The sequence below is a fragment of the Antechinus flavipes genome, chromosome 5, assembly GCF_016432865.1.
Source record: "Antechinus flavipes isolate AdamAnt ecotype Samford, QLD, Australia chromosome 5, AdamAnt_v2, whole genome shotgun sequence".
Classification (NCBI taxonomy): domain Eukaryota; kingdom Metazoa; phylum Chordata; class Mammalia; order Dasyuromorphia; family Dasyuridae; genus Antechinus; species Antechinus flavipes.
In genome coordinates this window covers 123994047-124010877 of record NC_067402.1, presented here as the reverse complement: position 1 = coordinate 124010877, position 16831 = coordinate 123994047, and the positions used below count along the sequence as shown (strand labels likewise).

The window sequence follows — 16831 nt, the reverse complement described above, 5'->3', positions numbered from 1 at the left end:
GATTCTCTTAATCAGTTCAATAAACACGAACAATCCCTTGCCTCTGGATAGTATTTATTCTGTATGATATTATAAAGAGAGCAATGGATTTGGAGTGTAAGAACCTTGGTTCAAATTCCATTTGCTACCCTCAAATAGAAGGTAGCATTCATAACTTGACTCTGGGCAAGTTCTAAATCTCTGAACCTCAGTTTTCTCAGTAGTAAAATGAAGATACTGGACTAGATGATTTCTAAGCCACCAAATTTAAATCTACAATCTTCATATACGTATTATTTTCATGATGGGCTCTCTTCTAATAAATGAATAAAAGGATTATAAAAACATCATTAACATCCAAAATGTTAATTTTTATATGATTAAAGATCTAGCAGTAGGTTACATTTTCCATCTCTCTGTGTCTCCTCCCTCTTTCTGTCATTGTTATTATTTAATTTTATTAACATTTATTAATTTATTAAAATTATTTAATTTTATATAAGTCTAGCACAAAATCTTAGGCTAATTTTTCTGTTTCTTTTTCTCTGAATTCTTTTTTCTTTATAAAATCTCTCATTAGTTATTTGATTATCTATTGCCTTGATTTCAATAACATCCCCTGTTTGATCTCTCAGTTTTTTTCTATATCAGTAGAAAGTCTATGCCTAGTTTTCAAAAATCGTTCTCAATAATATGAATAAAGAATAACTTCTTGATAATATTGCATTTTCTACAAAATAATTTTATCATTCCTTTATTGGGTTCTCTTATTTTTTCTTTCAATACTCCTTTGATCATGTTACCTCTAAGGTTCTCTCCATGGGTTTTTAAAATAATTTATCCATTTTCTCATACTTTTCATTTCAGTCTTCATATTCTATGTTTTCTCTCAGGTTTTTAAATCATTCTTTTATATTTTTCACTTTGGTATTTATGGCCAATAAATTAATGAGAATTTTATTTTTAAAATCTGTCCCAATGATTTACTTGCCAATGAAGCCTTATATTCCTTTTGCTATTACAATTACTTCTAGTGTAGGATCTCCTAAGGCAAAACATTCAACACTAGACAGACACAGTTAATCATTAACACAGAAAAAATAACACAGAAAATTGTTGTTTCCCAAATGTATGTATATCAGACACTATTAAGTAAAAAAAATTAGGACAGATAGGTGGCCTAGTGGATAGCACTCAGGCATGTAGTCCCCCCAAAGATTTAAGTTCAGATCTGACCTGATACACTTGCTCTATGGCCCTTTACAAATCATTTAATTTCTGTTTGCTTCAGTTACTCCATCTGTAAAATAATGATACTAACATAATATTCCTTCCAGAGTTGTTATGAAAATCAGATGAGATAATAATTATAAAGTACTTAGCACAATGCTTATTATATAGCAAATACTATATAAATGTTAGCTTTCATCATCATAATTATTATCACTTAGAGAATTTATGCATAAGCATACTTTTGTCCTCATTATCTAAAAATTTCAATCAAAAGTAATTGGTTGGGGTTTGACTTGTCCAAATAATTGTCTCAATACTCCACTTAAATTTGCTAATATAGAATTGACTTATACCACTTTTTCTATGTCAATTGATGAATCATCTAACAAGCACTTATTAGGTACCAAGTGGGTACCTGGTGCTGTTCTAAGAGCTCAAGATACAAAGATAAAAATTTAAACGATGCCTTCCCTCATGGAGCTTATAATCTATTAAGGGAAAAAAAAAACAAAAAACAAATACATACATACATGCATAGGAAAATAGAAATAATACAGTTCTTATCAACAGAATCCCAGTCCCTAGAAAATATTTAATATTCTCTGCCTGCTGACAATCTAAGTTAAGACTTGGAAAGAAAATTTCTTGAAATGAATGTTGGGAACTAATGGAGAGCCCCTCTATTCAGAGTACATTCAGGTGTTCATATTCCAGTGACTGGGACCCCATTGGCCAGTCCCCTGGTACAAAAATTTTTAAATAGATGTAAGGTAATGAAAGAGATAATAGTAGAAACTAGGATGATTAGGAGAGGCTTCATGTAATAAAAAATGATGCTTGACCTAAGTCTTAAAGGAAAATAAAGATTCTAAGAGGCAGAGATTAAAAGGAAATACTTTACAGGCATGGAGGGTAGTTCATGGAAAGTGCAAGATGAGAAATGGAATACTGTATATGAAGAAAAGCAAAAAAGGTCAGTATGGCTAAACCATTATTTATGTGAAAGGGAGTACTGTGTAATAAGATTCGAAAGGTAAATTGGGGCCAGGTTGTAAAGTTTAAATGCTCAGCAGGTAAGAGTTTATATTTGCTTATAGAGCCAGAGCTTGTGGAGATAAAAGGAGCCAGCAAAATTTCCTGAACAAGAGAATGACATGCTCAGATCTGTGCTTTAAAAAAATCAGTTTGGAAGCTATGTGGAAGATGAATTGTTGTGTGTTAAATAATGGCTTTCAGGAGGCTTTTATAATACTCCAAGTGAGAAATCTGAAATAGGGTAGAAGCCACATGAGGAGAGAGAGACAGGAAATGGATATAAAAGATAATTGTGAAAGTGTTTATAACAAGTCTGGAAGTTGATTGGCTAAGTGGGGTGAATGAGAATGAGTAAATAAAGATGATATTGATGTGATATCTGCCACTAAAATAAGAAAATTTAGAGGAGAGAAGAATTTGAAGAAAGCTGGATTCTGTTTTAGATTTTTCTATATCAATAGAAAGTCTATGCCTAGTTTTCAAAAATCACTTTCAATACTATGAATGAATATAGAATAACTTCTCAATAATATTGCATTTTCTGCAATATAAGAGGTTTATATCTATTTAGTTCAAAATGCCCAGTGGGTGGTTGTTTATGTGGACTGGAGCTAAGAAGAGATTCTAAAGTTGGATACATAGTTCAGGGAGCCATCTACAAAGAGATGGTGAATAAATCCATGTGAAATTAGTAAACAGTGATGATGGGATGATGATGATGGTAGTGGTGATAATGAAGATAGCTAGTGTTTCTTTAGTGTTTTAAAGTAGGCAAAGTATTTTACATATTATATTTTAGGTCTTCACAACAACTCTCTGAGACAGGTTATTATAATTACTGAAGTTTACAGATGGATAAAGTGAAGCTCACAGAGGCTAAATTATTTGCGCATGGACATACAGCCTTTAAGTTTCTGAGATTGCATTTATACTCACCTGAGTGACCTCAGTCCAGTGCTCTACCCGCTGGACCACATAGCTGCCTAGGAATCAACCAAGTGGAAAACTTTAGAGAGAGAAAAGAGCCCAAGACAGAGGTCTAGACTATATCTAACAAGTTATTTATAAATATATGTTAGCAAGCATGTATAAATAACAGTGTGGATAATTATATGGATGATGCAGCAGAAAAAACTAAGGCCAAGTGATCAGGCAGGTAGGAAAACCACCAACAGAAAGCATTATCTTTAATGGATAATTTAAAGATACAAAAATATACATGTGTATTATTTAAATGATAGGCTCATTTGTTGGGCATTGTGGTGCTTTGATAATCTAAGCAGTGCCTACCTAGTACTACCTAGTAAAGAGCAAGAACTCTGAAAAGGTATACTTAAGGCTCAGTATGATTTATTTAATCCTACAACAAGATATTAATGCAGTGGAATTAAGTTAATGATTCTCTAGTTTACATGTACTTAGTACTTAGTATAGTTCTACAAGTTGACACCTATTCTATAAGATTGACACCTATGATGATATACTTATAATAGAGTATATAAGAGCTAAGAGATCTGGAAGGGAGGACAGATTTCAAGATAGAGACCCTCTTGGTGGCTCTCCTGCCTTCTGCATTCCTCCACTGAAACCAAGACCCATTTCAGAGGGCCTCCAGAAATCTAGCCTAGCCCCAGGCGAAGGAGACAGACTGTGAAGAAGACAATAAAAGCTTTGGACTTTATCCCTGACTATTCTCTTGGTGATTATTCTGCTGAAACCAAGGCTGGTCCAGAGACCTCTAGAAAGCTAACCAGAGCAATACAAAGAAGCTTGACTATTTTAGTAGTACACTAAAAATAATAATTGAAGTGGGAAATGTCTATTGTCACATAAATTTCCTGCTAAAATTAGAAATCAGAAATGAACAATGAAGACTACAAACCAAAAATATTTAATTATAATTTTCAAATCCATGTTTATATTTTAGATGGGAGGTGCAAAAGAAATTAAATATTTTTCTTTTCATTTTCTTTCTTCATAAAAATTACATTTATTGATTTTTTTGTAATCAGTTACTTCTAGAGCTAAAATTTCTCCCAGAATTGAATTCTTTCTTTTCCCTTATAACAAAAAAAGTTAAGCAGAAACAACCAATGAAGTGACCTGTGCCTGACCATAATGTAACATTCTAATCCTAGAGATCCTCACCTCTTTGCCTAGTATATTTAATTTTCAACTTTCTGGAACCAAAATTATCCATTACAATTAAAACATTTGATTTCTGCTCATGCTATAAATGAGTTAGTTATTGTATTTGTTTTTTATTTATTTTTCATAAAGAACATACAGATGTATTTTTAAATACAGAAATTCCATTCTGCCTTTCCTTTTCTTGGAGGTATGGGACAGTAGAAGCTGGTTGTTTAAAAAAAGAATTGTTCATTCAAATTTAAACTTAAATATTTAAATCAAAATTTAATTGCATACTATATGTGATCCTGTGCTAAACAAGAGGAGAAAAAAGACAAAGATATAATCTTTGTCCCTTAAGAGTTTATGTTCTAACTTGAAGCTTGCCCAAAAAGCAGTCTGGCTTATTATATATTAATGTGGTTAAATTCAACTTAGCTTCCTACAAATATCTTGGAAAATCATCCAACACTTTGCCACAGTCTCTTGGTATAAGAACTTTTTAATCTACACATCAGAGTACATCTAAAAGAGAGAGAAGCACTCTAAGCCAAGGCCATAAATGATGTCCTACACTCAATCAAGAAAATTCCTAACGATTGTTCATCCATGAATTGTGATACCAGATTTCTTGTTTTATTTACCAGGGACTGAAGTATGATCAGAACTTGGAAGGAAAAGTAAAGAGAGCCTAGTGCCAGAAGTTGATGAATTTGTCGAACAGATTGACAAACTGAAGTTAAGATATAAATGGAGAAAATACTATGGTAGGTCAGTGAAAGGCTTTGTTAAGATTTCCAGGTGAGGGCTATCATCCAGAGAAAGATAGTACAATTTAGTTAATAATAATAATAAAATTAAAAAGTAACAAATCCCTGAATCAGAAGACTTACCAGATTTGAGGTCTGGTTTTGCCAGATTTTATTGGCTGTGTATACCCTGAAAAATATTGTTTAATATCTCTGAAGTTCATTTTCCTTATCTATAACAAGGGTTTGATAATCCCTGCCCAGACTATTGCTCACATCATTATTATATGAAAATCATTTTGTATAATCTAAAGCAGAGGGAATAAGATTCAGATCTGTGATTTCCTAGGTGAAGGGAGCTCCAAGAGGATAATTTTCTCTACCAGTGAAGATCAATAACTTCTCTACAACTCAAAGTTTAGAAATTTGCCTAAGTCATTGAGAGGTTTGATGACTTAGTGTCACATAATCAATATATTTCAAAGGTGGGAATTGAAACAAGGTTTACCTGCCTTCAAACTAGCTCTTTGTGCACACAAGACCAGGCTGCTTCTCTAAACTCTGAAATGTTTTTATAAATGTGAGCTATTATTATTGCACTGAGGCAAAGTCCATATGCTGTCTTCCTGTAGTGTTTATCCTAGACAAATTGGATAGCTTGCCAAGACTCATCAAACTACTGATCACTACCTATTTCTGCCTGTTCATATGAGAAAGAATGATACAGTCAGAAGAAACCTGGAATGCATCTCTGAAGACTTTGAAGTCCTGGGTAGGAAACTGAAGGACTTGAAGGAACAGCTGGTGTTTTCATCTCTTCTGTTTGAAGGTCGTGGCTTTGTAAAAGAAAGGAGGATATGGGAAGTGAACAGCTGGCTATATAGATGGTATTGAAGAGCTGGCTTTGGTTTCCTGGAGAATGGCTTACAATAACCAGAATGAAAAGCTCTTGGCAAAGGAGAGAGTGTCTCTCAAAAGGACTGGAAGTAATGCATTTGGCAAGAGACTTGTTAACCTTAATATGAGAGCTTTAAACTAAATTTTGAGGGGGGGAAAGAAAGAAACTGCCCAGATAAAACAACAAGACCAGGATTTTGGGTTTTAAAAAAAAGTACAATCTAGAATGAAACACCATGAATGACCTAGAAATTGTCAGGTGAAGATAACAAACAAATTAGGAACAAAATTCATAGCCGCAGATATGTTAGTGCACCAAATATATATTAAGAAACAAACAAACAAAAACTGCAGTTGAGTTTAAAAAGAAAGAAAAAAGTCTATATCCTTATAAATTATACAGGAGACAGCTAGGTGGTGCAGTGGATAGAGCACTGGCCCTGAAATCAGGAACACCTAAGTTAAAACCTGACCTCAGACACTTAATGCATCCTAGCTGTGTGATTCTGGGCAAGTCACTTAACCTCAATTGCCTCACCAAAAAAAGGAAAAGAAAAAAGAAATTAAAAAAAAATTATACTGTAGATCACCAAGCTAAACAGAGCATGTGGAAAATATTTTTTGTAATAAAGCTTAAAATCTGACTCAAAGCTGAAATATTGTAACAGAATGATTTAAGTATTTAGGCATCTACTAGAAATCCTACTCTGCTTAAAAGCAAAATAATTAATAAAATATTTATCTGTAAAATGACAATTTAGTCCTCCAGAAATTAGAGGAAATTAAGGGAAGAACTGTTACCCTGGACTTAAATTTTGGCCAAGAAAGAAGATTTAATTAAAGAAGCAATAAGAAATTTGGTGTGATAGAAAGATAGACACACACACACACACACACACACACACACACACATACATAGATGATTACACCACGTCTAACTAAAATTCATAATAGTCAAATATGGTCAGAGTCAGATACACACATACACACATATATCTGAGATTTTTTAGGAAAGTATCATTTTTTAAAACTCTAATGGAGATTAATTGAAACTAATCCTTCTGTAGTGTCCTCAGTTCTATTCCCTATTGCATTCTTCAGGATTTTTTCTAATATTTGTCTCCTTTCTGTTCAATTTCCTCCTCTCCATTGGATCCTTCATATACCATCAATACAGCAAAAAGTCACTTTGACTCTCATTTGCTGTTCCATTGAAACCTCCCCATTCACAGACAGAACTCTTAAAATATCATTCTGTATCTAATGCTACTACTTCTTCAACAAGTTTTTCCTCTTTCCTTTGCAATATGCCTTCCTATGTTAGTATGTTATGGAAATTGTTCTTTCAAAGATCACCAGTGACCTAATCACCAAATCAATCCTAATGTCTCCCTCTCAAACTTCATCTCCTTGTCCTATGGTTGACTGCAAGACATCTCTGCCTGCATATTCCTCAATCATTCAAATTGAACCTGACATAACTAAATTTATTCTTTGATTCCCTACTCCCCCCACCAAAAAATTCCTATTTCTTGAATATTTTTATTAAATGACTTTATTTACCCAATCTTATTGGCATTTTTTCTTTGTTACTTTTTCCTGTTCTTTCATACCTAATCAATTATTAGTAGCATCCTATACATGCTCAGATCTTTCAAACTATATCCCTCTTCTCCTTTCTCACTGATACTGCCACAGTTTAATAGTCATTTACATCTATCTCTATTATTATAATAGTCTCTTATAATGCCTTGCTTTTTCCCTTTTCTTCCTCTTCCAAACTATCTTTCACACAACTACCAAAGTGGTCTTTCTTGTGCAAATTTAATCATACCAACATTGTGCTCAAAATATTCCCATGCCTCCTTACTGCCCACCAAATAAGAGATATTCAAGGACTTCCACAATGTCACATCTATAATACTCTTGAGTAATATAGCATATGCTACAGTAGATAGGGCATTAAACTTGGTCAGAATGACCTAACTTTAAATCCTGCCTCAGATCCTTAATTAGCAAGTTAATCTCTCTGTTCTTCATTTTCTCCAATGTAAAATGAGTGTATTAGACTAGATAGCATTTAAGATCCTTTCCAACTCCAAATCTATGATTTTGTCTTCCCAATTTTATCCCACACCGCTTACTTCTATCTTTTCCATGTTTCAAGAGAACTAAATGACTATCAATTATTAAGTACTTATGGAATATCTACTACATACAAAGCAGAACCTTGGGAAAGACCTTGGTTTAAAAATCAGCCATTGCATCCTGGTCTATCACTAATCATCTTGACTTTTGTTTTGCCACTGGACTCTTTCAAGTTTGGAGAAGAGAGTGAGACTGATGACTTTATGCAGCTCTCCCTCACTTAAATCCAATTCATACAGAAGTCAAGACATCACCCATGTCAGTAGTCCTCTTCAAGAACAAAGGATGAAAACAAAGTGAAAATGAAATAAAACAAAATGAAACAAAAAACAACTACAATGTATAAGGCATAGTTGCCAGGTTTTAGGATACAAAAACAAACTTGTCCCTATCTTCTGAGAGATTATATTCTATTAAGGGAAACAATATGTATAGAAATCAGGTTCTCTGTTATCTTTCCATTGAGTCATGCTGCTATATAAAGGAACAAAGAGAAGAAATGTAATTTTACTTGTGAGGAACAGCAAAATATTCATTTTGACTGGATCAAATAATTTAAAGAAAAGGGAGAAATGCATGATGGACTTAAAGAGATAGTTTAGGGGCAGGTTGTTAAGACTTTCAATGCCAAACAAAATATTTTTTTATTGGTCCTAAAGGTTATAAGAAGATACTGAAATTTACTGAACAAGGGCATGATTAGACTTGTGCTGTAAGAATATAATTTTGGCAGCTCTGTGGAGACTGGGTTGGAAAGGAGGAAATAATTGTGGTAGGAAGATGAATAAAGAGTATGAATAAAGTTCAGGCAAGAGATCTTTATATCCCTATTGATTAATATAGAGCTTAGAACATAACATATGTTTAATAAATTTTTGATGATTGAACTATACTGATAGAATATCAGTATGATAAAGACAATAGGGACAAAGGGGAAAAAAGATGTTTTAGAGGTAGAATAAGCAAAACAGCAACTATTTAAAAGTGAGGGAGAATGAAAAGTAAATGATGACTACAGGGTTGCAAGTCTGAAAGACTGAAAAGATTATGGGGTTTTTCATAGAAATAAGAAAATTAGGGTAAGAAGTAGTTTCCATAACAAATTCATGGATTCTGTTTTTGAAATATGAAATGTAAGATATCTATATAGGATATCAATATTTTGAAACATCAGTTGGTAATATGGAAATGGAAATAAAAGGAAAGAGTAGATCTGGATATATCTTGGAATCATCTGCATACAGATAATAATTAAATCCATGTAAACTGATGAGGTTACTGGAAGATTATGTAGAAAGAGAGAGAGGAATGCCCAGGAAAATGACACTCACAGTAATTGGCACATATTAAGCTCTGAATAATTGATTTTCATTCATTTAGGGAGTAGGGAATGAAGGATTATCCACCAATGGGACCTGGAAGGAGTGACATACAGGCAGGAAAACTAAGAGACTGTATTATTTCCAAAACCCAGAGAGAAAAGACTATATAGCAAAGAGTAGATAAATGTCTTATGCTGCAAAGAAGTCAAGAAGAATAAGAACTGGTGGGGAGTGAGAGTGGGCTGGGAGAGAGAACTTTTGGATTTGACAAATAAAGGACAACACATTTTAGAGTTAAATATTTGATGAATTTAAGTGAATAGAGAGTAAAAGGTTCAAAAAAAGTCTTGCATCAATAATAACTTCAGAGTTATGGGATCACAAACAGAGCTGAATGGAATTTTAGAGACCGTTTAGTTCAACTTCTTCATTTTACAGATGAAAAAAAACTGATGCTTAGAGAGGCTAAATTATTTGCCCAAGGTATCATATACTGGATTTGAACTTAGGTCTTCCTGACTCCAAATCTAGCACTGTATGATTTCTGTCCTACTCTTACTCTATTATTTAGCAGCAACCACTCCTATATAGATGGCTCTGTGGTAAACTTTACCACTAAACCATCAAAAATGGAGAAAAGAGACCAATCTGTACTTTATGTATTTAAGTGGAATTTACTGTAGGATATTATATAGCTGGCCAATTCTCAAGAGGATGGAGGGTACTGGAATTTGCCTGCTTCTGATGTTCTTCCTGCATTTGTGGGACAGGTCTTCATTTCTAATCAGCTTCCACATCTGCAGAGGTCAGGAAGCAGTGAATCTTTTGCAGAAGGACTCTTGCAGTAACACTGTTCAACAGCAATATGATTTTATGTCATATTTTTCTTGCTTGTATAACAAAATAGTCTTGTTTCTGACATGGCTATTAGACAACCTGGTTTTTGATCTTAGGATGACCATTAATAATCTCTGGAGACAGAAAACAGCAAAGGTATCAGAAGTCATTCTAAGATCATAGCTGCATGTTATTTCATTCAGTTGAGGGTATAAGCCATCTGAGAATATAGATCTGCTCCCATTTCTAAAAGGGAAAAACATTCACTTCCAAAACAAGGTAAAAGTAAAAGCTAGACAATGATTCCCAGGGAAAAAAAATATCTAGAATGAACTAAATAGGTTTTCTGCAAGGAACTAGCAGGGATTATCTATAAGCATTTTATAATTAATTTAATTTCCTCTTTTTGACAATAGTACTAGGTTAATAGATGAAAGGAATGTCAGAAATAATCATCTTAATTTCAGCAAGATTTTTGATGGGTTTTCAAATAATGCAAAGTAAAGTGGGCTGAGTAAGTTGAATCTAACCAAAAAATCATGCCCCCAAATAGTTGATCAATGCATTGATATTAACTGGTAGGGATATCTGTGATTCTGTGCTCATCGAAAATTTTTTATCAGTGATTTTGATGAATATATAAAAGTCCTCCTTATTGAATTTACAGATTAAAATAAAAAATATAAGATATCATAAATATAAGATAATAAAATAAGAAATTAACTAATATATTAGATGATAGAGTTTTTATTCAAAATTATCTCAAGCCAAAATTCTGGGCTAAAACAAACAAAATTAAATTTAATAGGAATAAGTTTAAAAATTCATAAAAGCAATTGTATCAGACCAGAATGTGGAGTCTTAGTTAGCTTGACAGCCATTCATGTGGGGGAAAAAAACTGGGGTTTTAATTGATTATAAACATAATATGAGCCAACACTGTGATCTAGCAAAAAAAGGCTAATGCATTAAAAGAAATGCACTTTGCAGATCACAGGAGGTAATATAACCACTGTATTCTGTCCTGGTGTGACCACATCTGAAGTACTATGTTAAATTCTGGGCACCAGATTTACTTAGGAGATACTTTGATCAACTATAGTATATCCAAAACAGGACAACCAGGACAGTAAAGAATCCAAAAACTGTGTCTCAGGAGGATGGATAAAGTTGCTGAAGGATATTCAGGAAAAATTTTAAAACCATGGAGGACATAACTGCTATCTTCTTATTTGATGGATTCTGATATAAAAGAGGATCACAGAGTCATAGAATGATAACTAAAAAGACTTCCAATGTACTGGGTTACTCCAGAGATCAGAAGAAGAACAAAATGGAAAAAACCATAAAGAACCAGACTGAGATCAATAGGAGGAAGAACTTTCTAACTATTTAGAGCTACCCCATAAGAGCAATGGAGTAGAAAGAAAAGAGCTCTGAATACTCAGAGTTTAAAAAAAAATTCATCACCTGGGTGTGGATTTAAACTAGATGAACATCTAAAATCCTTTGCAATTTTAAGATCTTATGGTTCCCTGATTCTAAAACATTGAATACACACACTTTTGTAAAAATAGAACTAGAGTAATTTGTTTTTCTTTTAACTTTACAAAATTATTCTATAGTTAATTGGATTATGACTCATATTTAGAAACTGGTCCATTTGTGGAAAAGTGCATGGCCAAATGGAAAAAAAAAATCTTTCTGTGCAAACCCATTAGATTAGTTGGTAAAGACTTCAAATAACAAGACAAACAAGAAAAAAACAGATCTAGTGTTTTCTTTTGCCTTTCTAATACATCAAAATCAAAATTTCAAAATATAAACTTCAGTTGTAAAAAAAGATTTTATTAGTGTATTTATTGTGCATCTAGGATGCTTCTGCATGGCTCAGGATGCCAGAATGCCATAGTTTCTCCATTTGAGTTGATCATGTCATTGGGATTTCACACAATGTTATATAGTCTCAGGATGAGAGGAGAAGGGATGGTAATTAAAAAAAGTTTTAAGCTAATCAATAATTTAAACTTGTTGAGGGCATTAACTATTTGGAGTTAAGTTAAGGAGAGAATGTCCTTGTCTTCGAATCCCCAAATAAACAATGTCTTGTATCTTCTAGAGGCTTCATAAATGTTTTCTTATTGAATTCAATTGAAATTCATTTTTATTACTAATCGATGTTTTTCAAAATTATGTTTTGTATTTTGAACTTTTTTTTGGCAATGCACAGAAAAATAAAGATAAAATTGCATATCGGTGTTGTGTATTTGTGTGTATATATGTATGTAAATATACATATGTGTATTTGTATATACACATGTAAGATATATGCATGTTTTATGCATATATCTTTAGTGTGGAGTGAGATCTAGACCTGTGATTTCATGAATATGAAGAAATTCCAGTGGGGAATTTTCTTCTTCTAATCAATGTCAGAATAATAATTACCAACTTATCTATAATTTAAGAGTTTTAGAAAATTTTCTCAGAGCATTTAGAGTTATTTATCAAGAGTCTTATAGGGTAGTATATAGTTGTTTCAATGTAGTATACATTCATGAGATGGCTATTGTGTATTGAATGCTATGCTTAGTTCAAGAAATAAAAACAAAAAATAAGTACTTCCTGTCTTCAAGGAACTTACATTTTGGGAAGGGAGAGAAACAACACAAACATAGATAGGTAATGAGAAAATATGAAGTAAATGCAAATTAATTGTGGGAGTAAACATATTTTAAAGTGGGATGAGAAGGGAAAAGCATTCCAGGTCTGAGGAAATAGTCTGCAAAGGGAAGAAGTCACTAGATAGAATGGAATGTAGAATGAATCAGAAATAAGCCAATTTGGCTTCTATTTAGAGTATATAAGGGAGTGTAATATGTAATTCACCCAGAAATATAGTTTATAATCAGATAGCAAAGGACTTTGAAAGTCAAGTAGAAGACTTTTTGATTTTAGAAACAATAGATAGCCACTGGGGTTTCTTGAATATCATGCTCAGACTTGTGTTTTTTAATTATCTCCAACAAGTAAGAGGTGATGTTTGGTATTGGCAGAAGAAAGGCTGACCCTCAATCTTTTGACTACAAGGCTGGTCCCATCTATTCTGCCATGTTGCCTATTGCATAGATAATAAACATATACATATACTTGAATATAGGGGAAATTTCTTTGTAATTGTGCTGACTCTAATTGCTTGGCTAAAGTGGATTTTTATTTTAGTAAAGATCATTACAACTCTTCTTACCACTTATCAAAATTTTATTAAAGTTGTATGTAATGGGAATCTAATAGAAAATGATCAAAAGTATACATACCACCTCTTCTTCTTGTAATTTCCTGGATTTTTTTGTATTGAGTTTGGAAATCTCATTAGTGGTTGAGGTGTGGCAAGAAGTAAAATCAGTTAAATGATAAAATTGTTGACTAATAGCAGAATAATAGAGAGTGGTAAGATTAACTCATATTCAAATACTATACATTATAGAGAATGACTTTTTGTATGAACAGAGATTCAAAGAAAGTACTTGGTGTGACCAATTACTCAACAAAGAAAATTTATTGTAACCAAATCAACATGACATGGTTACTGTGGACCATATGCTGGAATATGGAAACAGCTGTGTTATACAGAACTTTCTTTGTAATGGGATTTCGCCTTTATCTTTAAACTTGGTGATAAGTGGTCTTACTTTTGTCAACTATATGCAGAATATACTTCAAGGTAAATTACATGCATTTGATTCTACTCATCTACCAAATTATATCTTCCCTAAATCTGATTCATCTTACATTAACTGACAAAGACATATGTGTGTATTGTGTATAGATATACACATATATAATATATTTCATAATTATGTGTGTCTATACGTGTGTAAGTGTATGCAAAAATATTTATACACATATATGAAATATGTACATAGGTTGAGGGTGGATAATAGGCCTCAATGAGTTGGGGGAATGTCTACCCCAAGCACATGAAGACTTTGCCTGGTAGATGAGAACAATTTGTTCAATGGCCATGAAGGCAGCCGAAGCAGGCTCTGTGAAAAGCTTAGAGCTTGGTCAGACATCAAAGAAGCTAAGGTAATCAAGTGCATCCTGGGCCATCACCAATCCTGACTTTTATCTTGCCTTTGGACTTCAATGACTCTGGGGAAAAAAAAAAAGTAAAGTTAGTGACTTTGTTCAACTCTGCCTCACTCAAATCCAATTCATGCACAAGTCATGATATCAATCATGATGTCATGATGTCATCGATCTTTGAAAATAAAGAACAAAAACAACAGAAGATAGAGATATAGATACATTCTTTTTTACTATGAGACTAAGTATATGTATAACTTCTGGAGCAAGAATAGTATTCATCTGTTTACCAATAGAATAACAAGAAAAATAAATATTCATGTGGAGATGAAAATTACTTTATTATAAAGATCAATATTTAACCCCTAATGATTGCTGCAAATACAATCAAATCAGTCAACTGACTGCCTTAGTTAAATCAATACTAATGGGGGTGAGGGAAAGAAATTGTCATCATTAATGACTAAGTAAAAGTAATAACTTGCTATATCTATAAACATTATATGCCTCTATTAATTATATACTTTGCAACAGATTATGATGATTACAATGATTTACAATTCCAATTATTTTCACATAGGATTGTGGTTTGAAAATTCACCCAGAGGAAACTTGTGGATTACAACATCTGTCATCTGACTACATTGCAACCATTTCCCAGCCTGAACTTAAGATTTGTAAGTCTGGGGACGCCAAAGGTGAGTCTTTTCCTGCATATCACTTTTATTGAGAAAGAACATTTATATAAATCAGTATGTAATTATTTTAATTTCCAAGGACATAAATCAAGCAAATGTTCTTGCTTTTGGAAATCTCCAGGTTAAACTGCCATTTATTTAACTTTTTATTTTTTGTTTTAATAACTTTAAAACAATACAAAAGCAATCGTGATTGTCATTGTAGACAAGCATCTTCATATTTTCATGGTACATATGTTTAAGTCCTTTAATAATTAAGTTGAATATATATTCTTAATATTTTGAGATATTTTTTGAGTCACCAAAGATCTCTCTGAGTTTCAAGACCAGTTGAAAAAAGTTTCTACTAGCTATATGTACATTTTTATTTTTATTTTTTTTAATTTTTTAAATTTTTATTTAATAATTACTTTATATTGACAGAATCCATGCCAGGGTAATTTTTTTTACAACATTATCCCTTGCACTCATTTCTGTTCCGATTTTTCCCCTCCCTTCCTTCACCCCCTCCCCTAGATGGCAAGCAGTTTTATATATGTTAGATATGTTGCAGTATATCCTAGATACAATTATATGTACATTTTTAAAAGGCTTATTTTATTGGCAAGATTTTTGTGAATAACCAACCAACAGTGAAAGGATGCATTTCCCCAAAAATAGTTACACATCAAAAACTATAATTGAAGTTCTCATGTACAAGACAAGAAAAATGTTAGACCAATTTCCAACTTCAGGGTCAGGTTCACACATGAGATGTTGGTCAATTCTAAGTTAAACATTTTCCTGATACAGTTTGTCTCTACCTTCGTTGTTTCCACCCAGGAGAACATACACACACACACACACACACACACACACACACACACACACACACAAACACACACACCCCTCATACCACAGCACATCTTCTCACCTTTTGGCCAGCAAAAAAAAAATGAAGAAATATCAGGAAAGAAGGATTTCACTTGGAAATCAAGAGAAACCGTGGAGATTAAGGAAAGAGTAATATTCAAGATTACTGCCCTGCCCTCCTGACCCCCTCACACATCTTCTCTCATTCAAAAGATCTAAAAAAATACTCAGAAGCCAGTCTAGCCTTGGCATGAACTTCACACCACAGCTTGAACTTGAAACAATAAGTTTCTTAAATGAGTAAGGCAAATTGCAATTTCGCATGCACAGTTTATAAATTGAACCATGCCAGCTACGTGCAGATCACCATTCACCAACATGTGTTCTAAATAATGAATTACAGTAATGTCAAGGGAGAGAGAGATAGATGCAGTGTGCGATTTGATTTGTGATTCCCTGATCACTGTGGTGTGCTCAAACACAGAGGCATAGAAGATATTGATGTGTCCAGCTAAACATTTTCATCAAATAGTGATTCATGACCATAACAAAGCTGTATAATTCCACTTTGGCTACTAAATCAAGGCAACAGCTCCTCATCTAAGACGGTCCAAGTCACATTACTGGAATTTCTCTACCACCAGCTGGTCTTTCTGTCCATTTAAGTTATAGTAGGTTTACATCAAATATCTGCAAAGTTGTCTTAGCCTCTTTGCCTTATAGACTAGGCTACTTTATAAACTAAGTCTTGTTGGTTCAGTAACTAAACACTTGTGAGAGCATGGACCCCCAAATAGACCTAGTTTATCCTAAATTCCATTTTATGGCAGATGTTATATAGTAAGACATTTCAACAAATATT

At 33.0% G+C, this 16831-nt stretch overlaps 1 protein-coding gene across 2 annotated transcripts in view; it reads left to right on the top strand.

The window, feature by feature from the left end:
- CPED1 (cadherin like and PC-esterase domain containing 1) overlaps positions 1-16831 on the top strand; it is a 394281-nt gene that overhangs the window by 328362 nt on the left and 49088 nt on the right. For both annotated transcript variants that reach the window (XR_007954317.1, XM_052001238.1), the window contains exon 18: positions 15000-15117. Coding sequence is in view for 1 of the 2 variants with exons in the window: in XM_052001238.1 (XP_051857198.1) it covers positions 15000-15117 (118 nt within the window). In the remaining variant the exon portion in view is untranslated. The remainder of the gene's footprint in view (positions 1-14999; positions 15118-16831) is intronic.